Genomic DNA, 22,567 nt, shown 5'->3' with positions numbered 1-22,567 from the left:
AGGAAAAATATTCTTCTACCCATAAGCAAACAGGGTATCTCATGTCCAGGGACAAAGAATCCTGAAAAGTCAAGGCTAAAGGAGGAAGCATGAAGAAATTATTTTCCTGAACTTTATAGCTCTTATATTTGTAGGGGAAATAATGGGATATAGAAGCCCAGTTTGTCAAAAATAAAATAGAAAACAAATATCCTAATAGGAAAACATGGCCCTTCCTCTGACAAGTATCTTAAATGAAAACTTTTCAAATTGGCATGACAGCCTTTCTTCATGAGTTCACAGCTAACAAATACAGATGAGGTCATCAGACATAACTTTTAGAGCACATGGCTTTATACAATGCAAGTGTATCAGACATTTCCTCAACATAAGAGAGAGACCAAACCAGAAAAACAGACTGCGGGAAGGGGAGGTCAGGAAATGAATAATAAAATGACAGGAAAAAGAAAAAAAAATCTTTCTTATAAAACAGCCCTGTAATCTCAGAAAGATGATATAACATCTGTAAAACAAAAAACAGAATGCTGTAAAAAAGGAAAGAGAACAAGAAAATGTTCTTGGAAATTGAAATTTTCACAACCAAAATAAAAATTCAATAGAGAATTCAACACAGAAGGGAAAGTTGAAATCTCTTAGAAAGTAATACCTATTGAAAAAGAGAAGGGCTATAGAAGAAAAATGACTTAGAGGATTAATCTAAGAGATCCAATAACCTACTAGTAGGAGTTCCAGAAAGAGGGGATGGAGAAAACAGGGGAAGAAATTATCAAAGAAATAATAAAAGAAAAATTTCCAGAAAGAAAGTTGCTAAGTCCAAACAGTGAGTAGGCCCACTGGATTTCCAGTCTAATTACCAAACAGAAGACTTATATTAGGGCATATTCCTGTGAAACTTCAGGATTCCAGAGCTAAGGGAGCTGAGTTTGAGGATAAGGAGATGGGATAGGGGCAGGGCAAAGGGAAGTAGTCACATTCCAAGAAACTAAAATTAAAATCATTAACCTTGGATGCTGGAAGATAATAAATTGGAGGGTAAGCCCCTTTCAGCTTAAAATTCTATATAGAGCCAAACTATGCTATTCATGTGGGAAAAGAAACAAAAATTAGACATGTAAACATTTATAAAAATTCCTGTGTATCTTTTTATTAGTTACTGGAAAATGTGCTTCAGTAAAGTAAGGGAATAAACCAAGAATGAGAAAGTCATGAACAGAATCCATAAAACAGGGAATTCAGTCCAGAGAAGTGGCAAAGGGAAGTCCAAGGATGACAGCTATGCAGCAGGCCTGGAGAGCGACCCGTCCAAGATTGGATCAAAACAATGGAAGGTTCTGTGGGGAGAGGGACAGAATAAATGAATTATTGGATGTGTTTGCAAATTTGGGAATAAAATCTGATGCATTTTTGAAGAAAGTAGAGAATTTTCATTGTCTACCCATGAAAAAAGAAAATCAAATGCAATAAATAATTCTAGGAGAGACAAAATGATGTACAAAGAAAGAAACTATAACCTATTGAAAGGGAGGCAGGGAAGTGAGAGGGAAGAAAGGACAAGCAGATCACCTGGGATTCCATGAACCAGAGATAATGTGTTATTATTTTATTGTTTATCTTTTCAAATAAATCTGTACCATACACATGTATCTTTACAATAGTGGGATCATACTGTACTATTTCATGGTTTGCTTTTTGTCAGTTACTATTATTTTTAAATATGTATTTGACATTATATATTCTGCAGGATAATAGGTTATAGAATAATTAATTTAGTTAATAGGCCATAATGTATTAATCAAATCCCTGTTGCTTTAATTTAGTTGGTCCTTATAAATTCCCCGAAATATAGTAAAACAAAGACAGCTCTGGTTTTGGAACCAGGACTTAGAGTCTTAAAGTTCAGCTTCTTAGTGTATAACTGCGACTAAATATCCTGTCCTGATTTAGGAGATTAGGCCAAGAAAATGCAGAATATTTACTCCTATATGTATTCATGCTAATATCACAGACAGACAAGAATGATTAAAGTGCTACTTTTTAGGATTACATCATGGCTATATTTAAGGGAGCATCTCCTACCCTATTCTCTGTCTAGAGTGCTGCTAACCCAAGTATCTGCATGGTCCAATTTCTCATTTCATTCAAGTTCTCTGTTCACACAAGCCCTTATCAGGAAGGTCTTTTCAGTGAACTTTACATAAAATAGGCCACCTCTGTCACTGCACAGACTTATCTCCTAAGCTGATTTTATTTTTCTCCATAGCACTTTCTCACCATCTATCATCTATCATCCCAAAAGCTGTATCTCAAGAATAGCTTTTCTGTCTTGTTTGTTGCTCCATCTCTGGCACCTAAAATAATGCCTGGCATAAAGTAAGTAGGTGTTCAGTCATCTTTGAATGAACAAACAAATGAATGAGTTAATTAACTGGGACTTAGAAAACAATGGGAACAACCCAAGAAGGCAGGGAAGGGAAATTCTAAGTCGACAGTGGTGCAGGTTAGAGCAGAAGGTCTAAGGGTCCTGGAAAGGAGGTCTCCAGGAATAATTGACTCAGAAAAATATTGAGTAGAGTTAGGGGGAAAGAAAGGTAACTGTAACAAAAACAAATATTGGAGGACAGAGACTTGTAAAAATGGAAGTGTCATTCTAGATACCACTTGGCTCAGCAGTGAACAATATTTAGAAGTAAAAGTGTAAGTATATTATTTAAGTAAGAATAGAATAATTCAAAATAAGATATAAACATGTTGAGAAGATGGCAGGAAGGAATGGTAGGACTGTAAAAGTGAGCTAAATCCTCATCTCTCACAGCAACTCAGCAAGGGTAATAAATAAGTTATCAAGAAATGGCAAGATGATCGTAAGTGTTTAGATGTTTGAAGATAACTAGTGGAAGGACAGCTAAAAGAGTTAAGAGAGGCTTCCTCTAGGAAACAGGTCTAGAAATGGGAAATGATGGAAAAGGAAACCATGGTTTTGCACTAGAACCATTTCTGTGATATTTGATATGAAACTATATATGTGTGTGTGTTACCTTGATAAAACTTTAAACAAGTAGAGGCAAAATGTAAAAATTAATAATCTGGGGATTGGGCATGGTGGCTCACATCTGTAATCCTAGCACTTTGAGAGGCCAAGGCGGGCAGATCATCTGAGGTCAGGAGTTCAAGACCAGCCTGACCAACATGGCGAAACCCTGTCTCTACTAAAAATACAAAATTAGCTGAGCGTGGTGGCACATGCCTGTAATCCCAGCTACTCTGGAGGCTGAGGCAGGAGAATTGCTTGAACCCGGGAGGTGGAGGTTGCAGTGAGCCAAGATCATGCCATTGCACTCCAGCCCATGCAATAAAGAGCGAAACTCTGTCTCAAAAAAAAAAAATAATAATCTGGAACTAAAATTACAGATGGTTGAAGCCACAGGGATGGAAGCAGGATGGGAGGAAGGCACGGGGAAAGTGCAAGTATGCTAAGGTCATGCCTTGTTTAGATGAGTAATTCCAGACAGCAAGAGAAAATAAAAAGTAAGTTTGCAGTTCTTAGGTAAGGCTTACCACTAGATAAATAAAAATGGAATTTATACTTTCAGATTGTTAATGAAAATAAATTTGTTAAATCCTGGGTGGGGAGGAAAATTCATCATTCACACTAAAGATAAGAGTCAGAAATAACAAGAAAGCATAGGATATATAAAGCAAGATGACTGGAGTCAGACCAAATAGCTTTGATCTCAATATATGTGAATATGTTTAGTCCCTCTATTTAAGAAACAGAGACTTTCAAATTGCATTTTTAAAGAAGTTCGCTTACATGATTTCAAGAGACATACTTGAAACAAAATGACAAAAGATTGAAAATGAAGGGAAGGAGAGATGCTGGCAAAAAAAGAAAGCAAGATAACAATAATAATCCCAGTCAAAATGGAATTGAAGGTACAAAGCATTGAAAGCAAATGTTCTTACCAGTACAAGAAAGCCACATACATTCATGTTATCTCTGACTTTCTTCCTCTTTCCTAGGTATTTGACATCTTGAAAGTGAGCATCACTTTGCTTATTTTGAAGGCAGTATAATGGGACTAACCCTTATTGAAAACTCCTAGAGATCTTTAAACGTATTTTTAAAAATAAATAATCCTTTTGTTTCCTTTAAAAAAAAAAAAAAAAGCCAGGATATTTTCATGTTAGTAACTGTTTGCATTTTCTTGGCATACATGATTTATTGGTAACAGTTTGTGCTTCTAAGCCTTAAATCGAAATAGCACATATTGATCTGGTACAATTGCACACATCATCTGCTGTGGTATCTGACATTGGGCTGTGGAACCGGTAAACTTTTGCTATGGAGAAGCTAGATGAGGTTGGAAGAAGGTTCTTTTAAATGAAATGCTCTTGTTTCCAGAGACTGTGTGCATATTGCCTGACTCACATTCCTCTGTTGGCCTCACCCGTATCTCTCATCAGATAGCACATGCCAAAAGAAAGGAGGAACATGAATTTACTAAAATTAACTTGAAATTTGTGTTTGTTCTCTATATTCTAAATGTTTGACTTTTTATTTTTTAAATGTAGCTAATGCCGCCTACCTTGGGGGCCAAGAAATGATGGAGGTGGTGAAGAGAGATGACGAAACCATAAAGGAGCATTTATGTAAGGTAATCACTTTAGTGCTGTAAGGGGATAGATAAGAAGTAGATGGGCAGATATATTTATGAGGGCAAAGGACTAGAACTAGTTAGAATCTGTAAGACTTTAAGGGTTTGTAGAATGACACAGAGTTCTACTTCCAGTTCAAATTGAAATTATCCTTGAAGGTTGCGTAGAGAGTAGTAAAGCTGATTGCATAGTAACTTAAATATTTTTTATCACCTGTTTTTGTTGAATTAATTTTAGAATCAATACTTCTCTATTTTGTCAATACATTTTAGCCTCTCTCGGCCTTCTACTGAGAAAACTCCATAATATTTATAGAATAAATGAATTATGTTGGAATATAAATGAAACAGTAGAAAATACATTATATGTTATATGACCTCATGACTAGTGAGCCTTTCTTATTCTCTAATGTATTAGAGTAGGAATGTCCTGCTGTGACCCTAAGATCAGTCTTGTGAAATATTCAACATTTGGGAGTTATTCTGCAAATACACACACATTTGGAAGCACCAGTCTCTGAAACTATAAGACTAGGGTTTAGTATATATGTCTAAGGTCACCCTAGAATTTGAATGACTGTGGTACTCCTGTGGCATCATTTGTCTGGCTGTCCATTCTGAGTAGGACAGAGCTGTACTAATACTATAGCCACTAGCCACATGTGGTTATTTGTGGCTAGCCTTAATTGAGATGTGCCATAAGTGTAAAACACACACTGGATTTCAAAAGTTTAGTTCCCCCAAAAGCAAAATATTTCATTAATTTTATATTGATTGCCTGCTGAAATGATACTACCTTAGATATAGTGGGTTAAGTAAAACATATTATTAAAAATAATTTCACCCATTCCTTTATACTTTTTTAAACATTGTAACTAGGAAATTCTAAAATTGCATATGTACCTTTCTTTATACTTCTGTTGGACAGCACTAACCTTGAACTTTACAATTGGTGCTGAACTATGATACCTGCTGAAATGATCCCTGCTGAGTGGCAAACTCTCACAGGACTCAGGAGCAATCCACAACTGAAATATGAGATAACCCACTGGACTTAGAATGTCTTTATAAACCTTGATACATTTGACTTAAACTTTTCTACCTTGTTAATTCTTAATTCCATAACCTCCCAATACAATTATCTTAAAACAAGAAATGTATATGTTCTTAAAATTTTTTTTTAGAATATTTAAAATATTCACCCGTAGAGGACTTTTGAAAATGCCAGTGTGTTTTTGTCTCATGGCCATAGTAGTCATCATATTTCTAAAATAGCAATTGGCTAGAGATTGAAATTTGGAAACCAGAAGGAAGCCCTCACTAGCCGAAGGGAGTGTGCTGGGGCTTCAGGGGGGCCCTCTCTCCAGGGCTTTCAGCTACTTCCAGTCATTGAGCGATGTGAAAATACAAGAAAAACAGTATTTTATTTTTCATTTAAACTATAAGTGAATCTGTTTCAAAAATGCATTTAAGTTCTTCCAGGTTGGGAGTTCATAAAAACAGCTCAACTCTCAGTTAATAATAAGACTGGCAGATGCTCACTTCCAAAATTCACACTTGCTGAACGACTAGACCCATCATGTGTCAGAGCCCGCCTTACCACCTGTGGAAGCCAGCTGCTATAAAATACTCATCGTTTCTGGATTCAGCTTGTGTGTTGTGCTCAGAAAAAGGTCAAAGAAAGGTGCTAACTTATTCCCGTCCTAAGTGAAATCCATATGCAAGTGTAATCATTCCCAGATAGAGGACTGTTCATGGTAATCATGTCAGGACTGTAAGTTTACTGAAATTTTATGGGGGAAATATGGGGGTATAATGGTAGATGGTAGACATTTCAAGGTTAGTATTAACACACAGTCAAAGGACTAAACTTTTTCAACTCCAGGCAATAGTTTTGTTTTTGAGATAGCGTTAAATGTACTTGTAGAATATGGGGAAACAAAGCATTGTTTCATTTAATCACGCAAAACTACCTTGCAGTTAATTCATTATCCTTTCCACCAGCAAAATTCAAGCCCTCCACTAGAATAACACAATTACAGCTCCTAAGTGAAACTAGGTACAGAGAGACAGGAAGTTTATTGCAACTTTTTGTTTCTGTAATAAAAAGAGGAAACATGCTGTAATTTAATATTGGTAGAAGTTGAATCAACATATGTCCCAATCTGCTTGAGAAAATAAGGAAACTTAAAAGTGCACATAGTTCTAGGAAGATAATGGGCATTGCCTCCTGCCTTCCAAACACCCCCAATAACTAGTCAAACTAAAACCAATGTCCAGGATTAGAAATATTCCTATTTAGGTGTCTTAATCAAGGATATTCATTCCCATTTCCACCCAAACAAAGGCGTTCAGAAACTGCAGAACCATCCAGGACTGTCCAGTGTGAATAGTCGTCGAGCCACACATTTGTTGAAAAATCATTTCCTATATCTCAGTATTCAACTAAAAATAGTTCTGAAAAGTACATCTTTGTGCCATCCAGTCAGAATGTCATAGGAAAGTTAGTCTAAGAATAAACTTTCTACTGTATCATGCAGACAGTTTTCTACTTCTTTCTCCTCCCCAAGAGAACTGTCATACCATAATCTGCAGGCTTTGGTTCTAAATCCAAATTTTCTACCACTGGATTTCCATTTGACACAAGAAGAGAGCTTTTTATATGCTTGAGGAAAATCGGCATTTTTAGCTCTAAAAGATCTGTTGGGCTGATTATCCTCCTTCTGAGGTCCAGTGACTTTATACACAGTATTGGTCATAAAGTAATTTATTTTATTAAAATAATTTTTCTTTCCTGGAGCAAATATAACAGACTCATAGTTGTTTCCAAAGGCGTATACCATGGTTTATGGCATCATAGGTTATTTCTTTTTCCTTTTTTTGTTTTTTTGAGACAGAGTCTCACACTGTCACCCGGCCTAGAGTACAGTGGCATGATCTCAGCTTACTGCAACCTCCACTTACCAGGTTCAAGCAATTCTCTTGCCTCAGCCTCCCAAGTAGCTGGGATTGCAGGTGCCCACCACCACACCCAGCTAATTTTTTGTATTTTTACTAGAGACAGGGTTTCACCATGTTGTTCAGGCTGGTCTCAAACTCCTGACCTTGTGATTCACCCACCTCGGGCTCCCAAGGTGCTGGGATTACGGACATGAGCCACTGAGCCCAGCCTATAGGTTATTTTGTCATTTAACTAAATCCTGCTTGTCCAGTGTCATCCCCAAGAGGCCTTCCCAGTCCTTGGTTTTGGTTAGATGTCACTTCCTATGTAAAGTTACACTGCATTTATCACACAGTTTTTAAACGATCAACCTTCACCTTTCCCCACTTTGAGGTAAGGAACTGTGTCTTCTTCATCTTTACATCCCCTAGGGCCTAGCATAATTCATACCTGGTAAACAGTCAATAAATATGTGCTCGAGAGATGGCTGGTTGGGGAAGCCATTAATTAGAGTGTGGATTCTCAATCTTTTTTGTGCCATGCATCTCTTTCGCTCTCTCATAAAGTTTTTGGATTCTACTCACAATGATGTTCTTAAGTGCATAAAATATACAAGATTACAAAAGAAAGAAGTTGTTGGATAATGAGATATAATAGCAGTCAGAATTACTTTTTTAAATTTGTAATGATAAGTATAAATAATTTTTTAGTTACCTTGAGCAAGTTAGTGTGATTTGAAAATACTTACCATTTTTATAGATGACAAAATATAGGCATTACTAATATTATGGCTTGTTGCCTGTATTCATAATTGAAAGAAATACTAAATTTTGGTTAGAGATTAACAAAACTAAACATGTAAATGTTTCCCAAGTTCACATAACCCCTCCTGCAAACCCCTGCACCTGTACACCGCAAGCAAAGAAGCCCTGCATTAGAGAAACTAGAAAGGGTTAGGTAGCATGATGTTGTGGCTTAGGCACTGGCCTGAGAACAAGAAGTCATGATATGCCACACTAAAGAGACTGTTTTGGGGAGCTATAGAAGGATCTAAGCGTGGGGGTAACAGGGTGACAGTCAAAACATTTGACAACCATGTGATATAGGCATTGACCAATCAGAATGTATGCCAGCTATGAACAGCCAGTTCAGGGGCACCAGTTCATATCAGTTAGCCCTAGTGAGACTAACAAATGAGAGGGATTATTTTGAGGGAAAATGTGTGGTATAATACTGGAAAAGGATGAAATATGAGTTGGGGAGCCTGTTTACAAGGCTTTTATAAGAACTAAGGCATTGGAATTGAGGATGGAAAGATTTAGGAGATAGAATCAAAGGTATTGAGTACTCACAGGATATCAGGGAATGGAGAGGAGGAATCTAAGATTATTTCTCTGTATCTGGACTTGGTAATAAGATAGGGAATATGGAGGAGAAGCAGCAGCAAGTTATGGGAGACGGCTGAACAAGTGGTTCATTTTAGTACTTGTATTTGAGATGCCAGTGGGACATGCAAGTGGATCTGTGTCTGGCAGGCCGTGGATGTATGGGTATAAAGCTTAGAAAGGTATTTGGGGCTGACTTTTGATTGGGGAGTGATGAAGCTGTAGTTAAAGCCAGGAACATGGGTAATAGCAGCCTAAAGAAGTATACAGAATAAGGAGAGAGGACTTCTAATGATTGATCGTTGGGGAACCCAGCTTAAGGGTTGGGAGGAAGACAAGGAGCCAATGAATGAATAGGATGGGAGGGGAGGTAACAAGGGTGGGAATGAGAACCAGGATGAAATAAACCAAAGGAAGAGAATCAACTGTGTGTTTTCACCACCCCAGTCCCAGTTTGTCTGGAAGCCTCTGGAGTATTCTCTGTTTTATGAGGCACCTGGTGTGTCGGAGGCAAGTAAGAGGTCAGCACTCCCTTGTTCTGTCACTGTTCTAAGCCATAAGGGATGCATGTCTCATTCATTGAAAAGTGAACTCATGTTTGGTTTATAAACTTGAAGTTTTCATTTCAAACTCACTTAGGGGGGAAATTCTAAACTGCCATGACCACGTTTGGCCCAGGCTTATGGAAACAGCTGGTGTGTGCTACTGCCAGACTGAATGTGAGCATCACTATCAGTAAGTAGGAATCTGAAATTGTTCCAAAGAGAACACATGGAGTGCAGCTTTCAGATGACGTTAGGCAGTGGTGGAGGGGCTGCCTGCAAGGTGGTGCTGCCCCTGTCCCCAGAGGGCCAGGCTAGGCCTACAGTGTGGCTTGGGAAAAGGGCAAGTGTCCTCAAGAACAGGAACTCCTCTGCTATTGCTCTCTCCCCATTCTTCGTAGCCTGCCTTAGCCCAGAGGTGTGTGTTGCCTTTGGGAGCAAACCTTGTGTAGTTGTTTGCAGATTGGGGCATGCAAATCCTTCTGACATGCACATGTCCTGCCGGGTACAGCATAGGAAGTGCTCCCTGGACTGGCTCACCAGGACTGCCTTTCCGCCAAGCCTCGGTGTTCTGAAACGGATTGTGTTAGTTCTGCCTGTTTAATTTGAAGCCTGTCCAGAATGTCCTAATCATCCTGAAAATAGATAGGTTTGTTTTTATCTCAGTATTTTGACCTTGAAAGCTTTATTTGGGCAATTCTGTTAACACACCCTGCGGTTCTCCAGTGGAGCCTGGTGACTGAGGGGAGGCAAACGTGCTGGAGAGCCGGGCTCCCAGAGTCTCAGCCGAGCTTCAAACACCAAATCCACCCTTGCTCATGACCCTGCATAAGTTACTGGACCTCCCTGTGCCTCCTGTGTTCATCAATACAATGGTTTACTAATAGTATCTAGCCTCATACAGTTATTCCAAAAATATGCTATAATTCATACCTTGTAATTCAGACCTTATAAGAGTATCCATGCTGGGCACAGTGGCTCACACCTGTAATCCCAGCACTTTGGGAGGCCAAGGTGGGTGGATCATGAGGTCAGGAGTTCGAGACCAGCCTGGCCAACATGGTGAAACCCCATCTCTACTAAAAATACAAATATTAGCTGAGCATGGTGGTGCATGCTTGTAGTCCCAGCTACTTGGGAGGCTGAGGCAGAAGAATTGCTTGAACCTGGGAGGCAGAGGTTGCAGTGAGCCGAGATCATGCCACTGCATGGGCGACAGAGCAAGACTCCGTCTCAAAAAAAAAAAAAAAAAAGAGTATCTGGAATGTACTAAGCATTAAATAAATGTTTTTATTACTATTACAAAGTTAATTATAGCCTAGTTATGCTTCTGAGTACTTTAAAAAGATTATTTGCCTAACTGTTCCTCCTCTCACATCCCCTTTTCAGATATTTTCATTGTGTTAAGGAAAGGTGTTAGTGATGCTGAGTATGTGGCCAAGAGACCCCAGAATGCCCAATGCCATTCTAAATAACAGCCACCACTCCACATAAGATGCCTCAAGGAGCTGTTGTATAGGAACCATAATGAGGGAAAACACAATAGTACTTGATTTTTACCAAGACTGGGGCCCATTATTCTAGTCCAGAGAAGTCTGATGAACTGGACTTGGCCTTTCTCTCAGTTAGTTGAGTAAAACCATTCCAGTATATCTGCCCCCTTCTTGGGGCACAGATCCAGGGAAAGACAGAAACACAGGAGGAGACTGGCGCCCAGGGCCTCTTACTTTGCCAGAGGGCCTCGCCAGAGGAAAGCAGAGGCCCTGGGTTAGCGTCTCACTGCAGTCTCACATGAGAAAGAGACAAGCCAGTCACTCAATGGCCTCGTGGCTTGTATGTGGGAGGGAGAGGATCCTGGCCCTTTACATCTTAGCCACACAGAAAGGAGAGTGCTGCTCTGCACACCACTGTATACACAGATGGTTGTTCCAGCTATTGGAGAGTGAGCCACACAGTGACCCATGGGACCTACTCCTCCTTTGGCGCTCCTATTCCTGCTGCTCCCCTCAGAGAGAAGCAGGGTTCGTGGGCCGGAAGCATTTGTGTTTTTACCTCCATCCTCAGCCACTTTTTAAAAATCTTTGGAGATTTCCGTTCTCATTTTCTCACGAATGGTAATTGAGCCAGTTAGGAATAAACGGAAGAGAGGAAACAAGGTAACTGGAAAAAATGAAGTCCCTAAACCATCTCCCTTTCTTTAGCAGTTCTGCAAGTTCCTAAAAACAGGGGCTCAGAAAGACTGCAGTGAAATGTTGACACTTTGCAACTGCCTGTGTTCCCAACAGGGATAAGATTTTTAAGTAACTGAAAGGAGATGCTTATATCACAGAATTGGTTTCCTTTAACATTGCAAGATTGGGGCTTACATGTCTTTGACTCTGAAGGGAGGGGAGAGGTAGAAACCTGCTGCTGTCATCCAGACTATCTGGACTCTCCCCAGAAATGGGCATGCATTGGAGGACCTAACAGTTTATATCCTGAGCCTGGGAAAGCTGCAAGGGGATGAAAACAGAAGATAAAGGTGGGTAGGGGGCCCTAGCTGAGAAGTAGGGGGCCTATATGTGTAGGTACTAATTTGATCCCTTGGTATGCAACCGACTGCTTTATATCTGACCTTTTGCTTTTTTCACAAACAATGAAACAAGCAAAAAACCCGTTCTAGTGGGAATTATTTCAAAGAAGGAAAGAAAACCTGGAGAAAGCAGGAATGGCATCTTTTTCTTAGACCTCTGGAAGAAAGGCCGAGAAGATAGATCTCTCTGAGCATCTGCGTCACTCCTCTTTGGTCACTGTCTCTGGTGCTGGCTTCCTGGTTGCCCTGCCGTGCAGTGTAAGCTGCCAGGGAGCTACAGCTGTTTATGAAGTGCTAACAGAAAGCCTTGCATTGCTCAGAAAAGCAGTGGGCATTACCTTCACTGCTGCAGGAACCCACAGGCTCACCCTGTGAGCCCACCAGGAAGAAAAGAAACTCCCAGAATGTCAGTGTCTTCCTTCATTTGGAAGATGCTCAACCAAGGATAGCCAAAGGGCACTATAGCTTAGGCTCTAGGTCTCCTTTATGAGGAAAAGTAGGTTTTATTATAAAAGTAGAAGCAGAGAATCCACTCCAGGAGCTGACTGTTAGTGGTGGCTTGCCAATAGGGATGTGCTTCACTGTTTATTTGGTTGGTGACTTACCTTCTACCCCATCTGTCTTTCTCTGCAATCATGTCTGGGGAATACGGCATATACATTTTTTAGAAAATGAGTAAGTATATGATAAAACAACTTTGCTTTAGATTGTAAAAAATGTTTAATACTTATGTATTTTCTGAGCCTGACTATGTCAAAAGCAACTTACCAGAATAGAATATCTTTTCTCGAAGGCTGATTTAAGGTCATGTGGATTCTTTTTCCTTGACCAGGGCACAGCTCCCATGCCAGCCCACCCCACTATTGCCCAGTCTGTGTCAAGGAGCTCCCTTTGTCCTCACCTATAAAGCAGCAGCCTTTAAGAGTTCCCACTATGTGTAAAGCACTTGATATACTTTGTTTTCCAGTCCTCAGAACTAGCCCACTGGTAACTAGTTCTGTCTTACTTTACAGATGAGTAAACAGGCACAGGGAGGCTAAGTAACTGGTCCAGGGTCACAGCACCAATAAATGGCAGAACCAAGATTCCAGTCCAGGTGGATATGGCTCAGTGACCCGTACAGTCTTAACACTGCACTCACTGCACTACGCTCTTCTGGCTGCACAAGGAGCTTGAGTAGTTTCATAAATTACTTTAGAATAATATAAATAAAATTATCACACTGTGATATAAAGACATTATGAGAAGCCCTTTCACTCTCAACGTGACACCCCCAGAAATGCCATTTACCACCCTGCTCAGGCCTGCACTGTATTACAAAACAGGCAGCCCACAAATTGACTACCCGAAGTAGTCTGTGCCAAGGGCTCATCAAACGGAATTTCTCATTGGAAACATTTCAAGTTGTATTGATGAGATCTCGTTTGTACCAAACTAGACTTTGTGATGAATTCTGACTTAAAGAGTTTCTAAAATTCAGTTTATCCATGAGGTTAACAGTAACAACTATATATATATTTTTTTCTATATATAAATATATATGCAAAACAAATATATATGCAAATATATATGTAAAACTTTCATTTTATTAGCCCTTTTATTCCTGTAATGCCTGTAGTCCTACTGTCCTATTGAATAGACAGAAATAATTCAGATTGATATTTTTATTTGTAGCTTTTAAAATTTTTATTATTTTAAGATGTTGCTATGTCACTGAAAGTGAGTTTTGTTATTATTAGCTAAATCATAAGATGCTTTCTAATATTTGTTCGTACTATAAGTCCTCTATTAGTAATGCATAAAAGCTCACAACTCCAAATGTACACTAAAACAAAGCTTTGTTCACGTTCACTCCCTCAGGGCAGAATTTGGGTTTTCATGCTTTGGGGTCCTGTAGGGCTTTGCCCATACCTCTGTCTGCCTGTTGTGTTTGAGAGCCAGTTTCTACAGGCCTGTTCTCTCACCCAGTCTGTGAGCTGCTCCAGGGCAGAGACCATCTTACACACTTCTGAATGTCAGCCACTTAGCCCAGTACCAGATATGGGATAGATTCAGAGTCATTTTTGGTGCAACTCATTTTAATCTATCAGCTTCAGTAATTCACTGTCCAAAAGTACCCATTTGTAGACCCCCAAAAAGTGGAAGAAAGAGAAAACATGGAGGAGAAAGGACAAACATGGGGACAAGTTGCAGCAACCTGCAGGGATATTTTAGGAGGGACGTGTCTCCTTAGGCACACACTAAAGAGTTAAAGGGAAGTTCATCTATGAGCAAAGAGACCATAGTAACCATAAATCCACTTTCCTGCAGAAAACACAGGAGGAAAAGCTAAAGCCTGGTTCTGGGGAATCAAAATTTAGAACTGAAAAAGTTACATTTTGTGCTTAATAGAAAACAATGGGTTACTTAACATGACAATTTGGAAACAGAAAAGTTTCTATCACAATGATGTATACTTTTTATCAACTCTCATGAGTACCAAAACAAGTGCTAAGGAGAAATACACTACAGGAAATAATTTATTTTCTTCTAAACCTTTGAATGTAAACATCCTGCTGATTGCCTGTGATTCTTTGTTAACAATACCAGTACTTTCACAGCGGTTATCACCCCCATGACACACAGTGCCTCAGAAGAGCTACATAGACTGTGAGAAGGCTTTCAATAAAGGTAGGTAGTTGGGAAGGCTGGGTGCTGTGGCTCATGCCTGTAACTTAAGTACTTTGTGAGGCTGAGGTAGGTGGATCACTTGAGCCCAGGAGTTGGAGACCAGCCTGGGAAGCACAGGGAGATCTCGTCTTTACAAAAAAAATTTAAAAATTAGCTGAGCATGGTGGCATGCACTTGTGGTTCCAGCTACCCTGGAAGCTGAGGTGTGAGGGTCACTTGAGCTCAGGAGATCAAGGCTCCAGTGAGCTGAGATCACACCACTGCACTCTAGGCTGGGCCCAGAGTAAGACTTTGCCTCAAAATAAATAAGTAAATAAAAATAAAGATGGCTGGGTTAGCTCCTGTTGACAACTCTCACACTCTGTTAGTTTTCATATCCAGTTTAAGACCTGTCAGTTGTCAGGTTTTGTGTTTTTATAGTGTGGGTCTATTTACTGGAATTGTAAATAGTAGCAAAAGGTGCAGGTTAGGAATGTTGTCTGTGGATTTGTACCCCAGCTCTTCAATGCAGAATTGCTTGAAATAAGCAGGTTAATCTTGCTAAGCCTCAGTTTCCTTTTCTGTAAAATATGGATACAATACTTTCCTTAGAGTATTGTTGTGAGGATACAACAAGATAATACATATAAAGTGCTTACTTAGCACAGAGCCTGGCCATTACTCTCAGCCCATCGGTTCATCATGTTGCATTGCAATTCATTTTTACATACCATTAAATAAGAGTATGCACTGTTAACCACTATGTTTTTGGTGTCCAGTTGTTTCTCTTTCTTTCTACTCCACCCCTCCTCTCCCATCCCCCGCCAGTGCCACCACACACTCCATACTTTCTCATTTTCCTGTTCAGGGCTGCAGGTGCAGAGTCCTCTGGTCAGATCTATTGCCTGTGATTTATAATTTATAGCGAAAAGGAAGTATCTCAAGCCAGTGTACGTAAAGGCATTAGATAACCACGTGTTTTACTTGTAAGCCAAGACTTTCATAGGAAGCCCTTTAGAGAATATAGCCTGAAAAAGAACTAGTAAGAGAAAACAAAATTTTAAAAAATGTGAGCCCACCATCATCAGTTGGGCGTTTAACCAAATGGGGCCCACTTCAAACAGTTAACAATTGTAGAAAATTGAGAAATAAAATCAAATAAGCATACGGGAGGTCTAGACTCCTCAGTGTTCTGCTGTCTTGAACACTGACGCCACTCTTTGTTGAGGTTCCCAGCACATGCCTTGGACATGTGCCCCATAATTACTTGGACATATTTGTCTCTTGATACCCTGAGTTGGGTGTCAGGTCCCTTAATCCATGTTGATCACCCCTGCTCAAATCACTGCTTTAACTGCGTGCACGGGGATGGTGTTTGCTCAGTGCTGAGGGCTCATCAAACTGGACTTCTCATTGGAAGCATTTCAAGTTGTAATTGCATCACAGAAAAGTAAATGGTACGTTCTTCATGGAAACAGTCTGAAATGTCAGGCAGAAAGCAACAGTGGTGCGTACAGTGACGCTCTTCTTGTCGAGGAGACTGTATTAGATGAGGTCTTTTCTATCTGGCTTTCCTTTAAGCTGACTGCCATTATCATAGGACTTCACACTGTAGCTTGTACTGGAGTGAGGGTCCTAGAGTAGCTGCCTCAAGGTCCAGAGATTTTGAGGCGAGAGCATGCCCTGGAGCAGAGGAACAGACCTGATGGGAATGAACCCAAGTCTGACTTTCCAGATTTCTCAGCAGTGTTCCCTGTTCTGAGGAAGTGCTGAGTAACTGCATAGCGACTGTTCCTTATCCTATTTCCTGAATACAATAGAAAAGATTGCTGGTGGTAAGTGTAGGGAGTAGCTTAGAGAGTAGCTTAGAGGGAGTAGCTTAGGAGTAGCTGATAACCTAATGTTATCAGCACTATTGGTAGATAATTAATACCTGCAAATAGTTTGTACTCTTGACAGTATTTCAAGGCAAAGCTATAGTAGGGTAGTTGCTGAGAGATCCTGGGAAACTTGTTTTTCTACTACTGGACAGAATAGTCTCCCACTGTTTGTGAGGTTGCAGCATTTTAGAGCTATAGAAAGAGCTGAGACCGGGAGAAAGAACCAGGCAACTGCTAGGCTCTCACACTCTCCAGGAAACAAAAGAAGTTCTTACTCTGCTAAGAACCATGGCAAAATGAATTTTGGCTTTAGGGGCTTTGGAATGCCCGGAAATGGTTGGAGTAAGGAAAAGTAGGAGAATGTAAAGAATGAATTAAGTGATAAATCTGTAAGTTGCAGGCCCTCCACAGCGTGCAAAACTGGAACCCCAGGTAACAACCAAGAAAACCTCCATGAAGCTGGAATACTGTGCAGTCATAAAAAAGAATGAGTTCATGGCCTTCGCAGGGACATGGATGAAGCTGGAAACTATCATTTTCAGCAAACTAACACAGGAACAGAAAACCAAACATGGCATGTTCTCACTCATAAGTGGGAGTTGAACAATGAGAACACATGGACACAGGGAGGGGAACATCACATACCAGGGCCTGTCGGGGGGTAGGGGGCTAGGGGAGGGATACCATTAGGTGAAATATCTAATGTAGATGACGGGTTAATGGGTACAGCAAACCACCATGGCACGTGTATACCTATGCAACAAACCTGCACGCTCTGCACATGTATCCCAGAATTTGAAATATAATTTAAAAAAAAGGAAACCTCCATGAAGCAATTCACAATAAGTCTGCTACTTGAGGTTTACTTGCTCATAATTTACTCTCTGGAGTAAATTTTTTCCTCTATAAAGTGTTTTTAACGAACTCTCTCTTTAAATATTGGTTAAGGCATCATGTTATTGTAGTAAAGGCCATTGTTTTTCTAAGATCAGTCTCATCTGTCCCATATTCAGGTCATGGATTTAATAATTGATACACTAAAACTATCCAGTAAGCAATAACACCTGTTTCCCCGCACCCTCCTCCCCCACCACTTGATCCCCTCCAATCCCTCTTGCTGTTGTGGCCAGAGCGGTTTTCCTGACATAGGGACCTGAGCATGTCACCTCATTGTACAGTCTTTTTTTGCTTGTGGACTTCAGGATAAAGTGCAACCTCCTTGGCATGCATAGAAAATGCTGTCCATGACCTCATCCCTCTCCGCCTCTCCAGTCTTATCTCCCACCACCCTATATTCCAGCCATGTGGAATTCCAGTTTCCCACACATGCCATGCTCTTTCAGGCTTTGGTTTGCTTGATCTTCTCCCCACAGTGTGCTTCCCCAGCTTGAAGACTCAACTCTGGCATCAACTCTGGGGAATCTTTCCTGCCCACCACTTCTGACCAGCTGCACCTCACCTGAGCTCTCAAATTGTTTTGTGTACATGGGGTCCCCTTCTCCCCTCCCCCAAGACTGTCTTATCTCTATTTTCCAGGCTCCTAATACAAAGTAGGTGTTCCATGTGTATTTGCTGATCCAAGGAATGAGTAAGCAATTCAGTGAGTGAGGGAGCACATTTGGTATATTAGGGAAGCTGCAAGTGACTACAGCTGGCCAGCTAGGAGCTGGAGCTGGGCACAACTCTTTCTTTCAGTGATAACAGAGGTCAAAGGATCTTTAAGATTTACTTCTTGGTTTTTGTAGAAATTGCCACTATCTATCCTTCGGAATATAAGATATTGCTTTTTTGCCTTTATTTTTAGAACTAACAGAACTAGAACATAGCAGTTTTTCAGTGAAACACAGCAGCCTAGAGCAATGTATGCACACATATCACATGCAGGTTTAGGTAGATATCCATTCAGGGTCTTAGTAATGCCACAGAGGAGGCTCTGTCTCCATTCAACTGCTTGCTGTCAACTAAAGTATGATTATTGCACTTCCCCACTGAATCAACATACAGGCTGCATAGAACCTTTTCTTAGGATTCTGATCACATTTCATCAGCTACATTGGAAAGCCTGAGTCTATCTGATCCATGTTTGTATTCATTCAACAAATATATCCCATATGACTACCATGTGGCTATTTGGAAACAACTAAGTTTATTAACTGGTCATTAGTCATTTGGTGACTGTGTCTCAATAACTCTCTTCGTCATCCTCACCGGCGTTCATTCCAGTGTCCATCCCAACCTCAGTACACAAAACTTTCCTGGTAAGTCCTTTCAGTGAATTATGAGGGATCTATCACACAAGAGTCTCCCAGTATGGGTATCTTCCCACCAAATTCTTCTACGTGCACTCCTGTACATTGTGAAGCCTTGCTACCTTGAGAGAGCCATACTCTGGAGAGCGCTTAGGGACTAGCTCCCAGGGCCAGGCATAGGTGCTGTCCTCAGAGCACTGCCAGCTGCTGGTGTCATATCTGTGTCAGGAAGGGAATGTGTTTTCTAATAAAATGTTTTTGTCTTGTCTTTCAGCTTACATTTTATTATGGTACTATAGATCCTTGGTGTCCAAAAGAATACTATGAAGATATTAAGAAGGATTTTCCAGAAGGAGACATTCGACTCTGTGAGAAAAACATACCTCATGCTTTCATCACCCATTTTAACCAGGAAGTGGCAAACATGATTGCTGACTCCCTAAAGGATGACCTGTCCAAAATGTAAATTGGCCTGAGGAACAAGCCCCCACTGCCAGTACATGGAGGCAGTCGGTGTACTAGACTTAGTAGGTAAATGTTTAATTTTGAAGACTGATACTAGAAATGAAGAAAGTGAGAACCCTTGTCTTACAAACCCTCTCTCAGCTCGCCATGTTACAGGCTGAAGTAAACACAGTTGATGAATCATTCCATAGGTTTAACCATACATTTTCCAAGACTCAGGGAACACAGTGATCTACACAGAGTCTCATGTTTGCACGAGATGCCCAGTGGCACCATATGGTTTATTTTGGTAGGCGGGATCTTTGCAGATGAAAAAAAAGTCTACATGTACTTGATTTTAATTGAATTACATTGTAGAATAGGCTCTTCTGGAGGAAATTATGAAATACCTACTAGAAAATGTAAAAGAAATCAGTGAATGTTAAGAGTATAGTTAGACATGTGAAGTGTATGTGATTATGACAAGGATACACTCACGTTCCAGGAGCAGGAAGTGAACCTGGGTCTCCTTTAAGACAGAAGATGAAGATGAGCCCAGACTAACTTAGCATAGATCTTGGCTAAGATAATCAGTGTGACATCTAATGTACCTGCACTAGACAGAGAATAAGGTTCACCAGACATTACTGTGGTCAGCTAACCAGATAAAGAGTTGTTGAAGGACCCCAACTGTGCCTCCTGCCACAAGACAACCAGCAAGTTCTATGGTGAGCCTTAGCCTGCCAGGTTGTAAGCTCCCTGCAGGCTCCTCCTCTCTAGAGCCAGGATGGTGAGGCACTGGGCTGTCCCGAAGCAGGTCTGGATGTGCCAACATGCAGTTGCTCCTTCTGTAATTCTTGTACTAAAACTCTATTAAAGACCATCAATGAGCCAAATAGTGTGCTAGCCATCAAGGATAGAGTTCTTAGCTACTTAATGATTCTTTTCTTCTGGAAATCTTCTAGTGAATAATTTTTAAAAGCATCTTTTAAACTGCTGAGTAAAGCATTACCATACATTAGTTCTCCATTTCTGCATTAACTTTACTTGCTGGAAAGAAATTTTGTTAATGAACCAAAGTCAGCCATTAAGTTATGTGAATTCACCTTCTCTAGACACATTGAGGTCTGGCAGAGAAGACACGTGTTCCCTGGCCTAGAGTGGGCTGACAATATTGCTGCCTCCCCTAAATTGACCCAATCTTGAGAAACACATACTGCAGTGACAGTTGATGATGTATCAGAAATACTCCTTTTCCTCCTAGAGGAAATCCCTCATGGCATTATCATTCCCTAAGGACAATGAGATGTCCCTCCCCTCAAAACCTAAAGCCCCCTGATGAAAGATTCAGCTCTGATTTGCTGCCAACTTACTGCTAAGTGCTCAATGAGTTACTGTGCTTTGGCATAGCTTCTACATCACAGCAAATAACTTCTCAGAGGGGAAAAGCCAAGCTCTAGACAAGGAGTGCTATTAGCCCAAGGTGAAGAGCTAATAGATACACAGGCCATAAGCACAGGGCTGCACACAGAGCCTTTATTGGCATCTGCATGAGAGGCCTAGAAATTGGATATTAGAAACTAGGAATCATGGCTCTGAGTGCCTTGCATACAGGAGATACTCACTAATACTAAATCAAGGCACATAAACAATACTGGGTAAATCATACCTACCAGAATAAAGAGTAACATTCAGAGCTTTTCTTTTAGCTGTTATTTTAAACATTACTCCATATTTCAAAAGTCTGCATGTATGAAATTGTGTCTTATTTCTGGTTTTTAGAGCCTAAGAAAGATACTGGTTCTTAATTTGTATTTATCATCTGAGCACCAAATTAATTTTTGAAATAAATGTTTTACCAGCATTTCTGATCTCATCTGGCCTGATCTCTGGGTTGGGAAGAGAGGGTACAATTTGAGCAGTTCTCCTGAGTTAGACTCAGCTCAAAGTCTCTCTTTTAAAATGAAAAACCACCTTTGTCATTGCTTTTTTCATAGGTGGAAGAATCAGATTTCAAGAGACTGAAGTTCATTCTATTTCATTAGGGATTAGACTAAAATGGACAGTGGATGAAATCCATTTTCCAGAAGCAGCTCTGGCTGTATGTCCTAGTCAACCACATGGATGATCTTTGTGAAAGTTTTAACTTCCTGCAGAGTTACCTAGTGCTCAGCGATTGAGCCTTGACCATGCCCATGTTTGTTCCTAGTCTGTTCTGAGCCATCAGAATCTCCACAAACCCTCTGTGGCTTGTGTGGCCTGATGTCCATGGCCACCAAGGGCCTCTCACCATATGCTTCTCCACTCAACCTTTGGAGAGACAGGGACCACCAAAGGCTTGATTTTTCTTCATCCTACATTATATTTAAAACAAAACCAGGCTGGGTGCCGTAGCTCACACCTGTGATCCCAGCACTTTGGGAGGACAAGCTGGGAAGATCACTTGAGGCTAGGAGTTTGAGACCAGCCTGTGTAAAAAACAAGACTTCTGTGTCTAAAATAATTTTTAAAAAAGAGCAAAAAAAAAAAAAAAAAAATTCAGATTAAAGGAGACTAAAGAGACGTGACAATTGGACACAACATCTGATTGTGAATTGGATGTTTTTGTTATAAAAGACATTATTGGGACAATTTGCACAACTTGAATGAGGTCTGAAGATTAGCTGGGAGTAAGATGCCACTGTTAATTTTCTGATTTCAGTGGTTGTACTGGGGAGAAGTAAGAGACAACCACTGGGGAGAAGTAAGAGAGTGTCCTTGTTTGTACTGGAGACACGCAAGTATCTGGGGGTGAGGGGCATCATGTCTGTTTACTGTCAGATGGTTGAGGGGAAAATAATGTTCTTTGTACTTGCAGATTTTTTGGAAGTTTGAGATGTTTTGGAATTTGTAAAAATAATTACTTTAAAATCCCACCATGCTATCTCCTGCATCTCTGTCTCATTGCTTCTTTTCCAGAAAGGCTATTTCCTCTTGTACACAGTAAATGAAGACCTGGGTTCAAATCCCAGATCTGTCATTTGTTAGGTTTGTGACATAAGACTTCACCTCCCTACTCCTCTTTTTTAAGGGAGATAAAATGAGGTCATGCATATAGCATTTAGTATGTTGCCTGGCATATGGTAGATGCTCTGAGGACAGCAAACGTGTTTTTCCTTTTTTCCTTTCATTTCTCTTCTCTTTAGTATAGCGGAGGACCCTGTGGTATCTCAGTCCCTGCACTGTTTCACCACGCTTGTAACTTGATTCC

The 22,567-nt window shown here is 40.3% G+C and overlaps 1 protein-coding gene across 1 annotated transcript in view; it reads left to right on the top strand.

The window, feature by feature from the left end:
- The window catches only part of LDAH (lipid droplet associated hydrolase), a 156,385-nt gene extending 135,204 nt beyond the window's left edge, over nt 1-21,181 (top strand). The window contains exons 6-7 of the mRNA XM_007971353.3: nt 4,573-4,655; nt 19,148-21,181. Of these exons, the coding sequence (XP_007969544.1) occupies nt 4,573-4,655; nt 19,148-19,339 (275 nt within the window). The 3' untranslated portion in view covers nt 19,340-21,181. The remainder of the gene's footprint in view (nt 1-4,572; nt 4,656-19,147) is intronic.
- The last annotated feature ends 1,386 nt before the right edge of the window (nt 21,182-22,567 follow it).

The sequence above is a fragment of the Chlorocebus sabaeus genome, chromosome 14 (assembly GCF_047675955.1).
Source record: "Chlorocebus sabaeus isolate Y175 chromosome 14, mChlSab1.0.hap1, whole genome shotgun sequence".
Taxonomy (NCBI): domain Eukaryota; kingdom Metazoa; phylum Chordata; class Mammalia; order Primates; family Cercopithecidae; genus Chlorocebus; species Chlorocebus sabaeus.
Note: the sequence above shows the minus strand (reverse complement) of the source record. Positions and strands in the feature narration are given on the sequence as shown.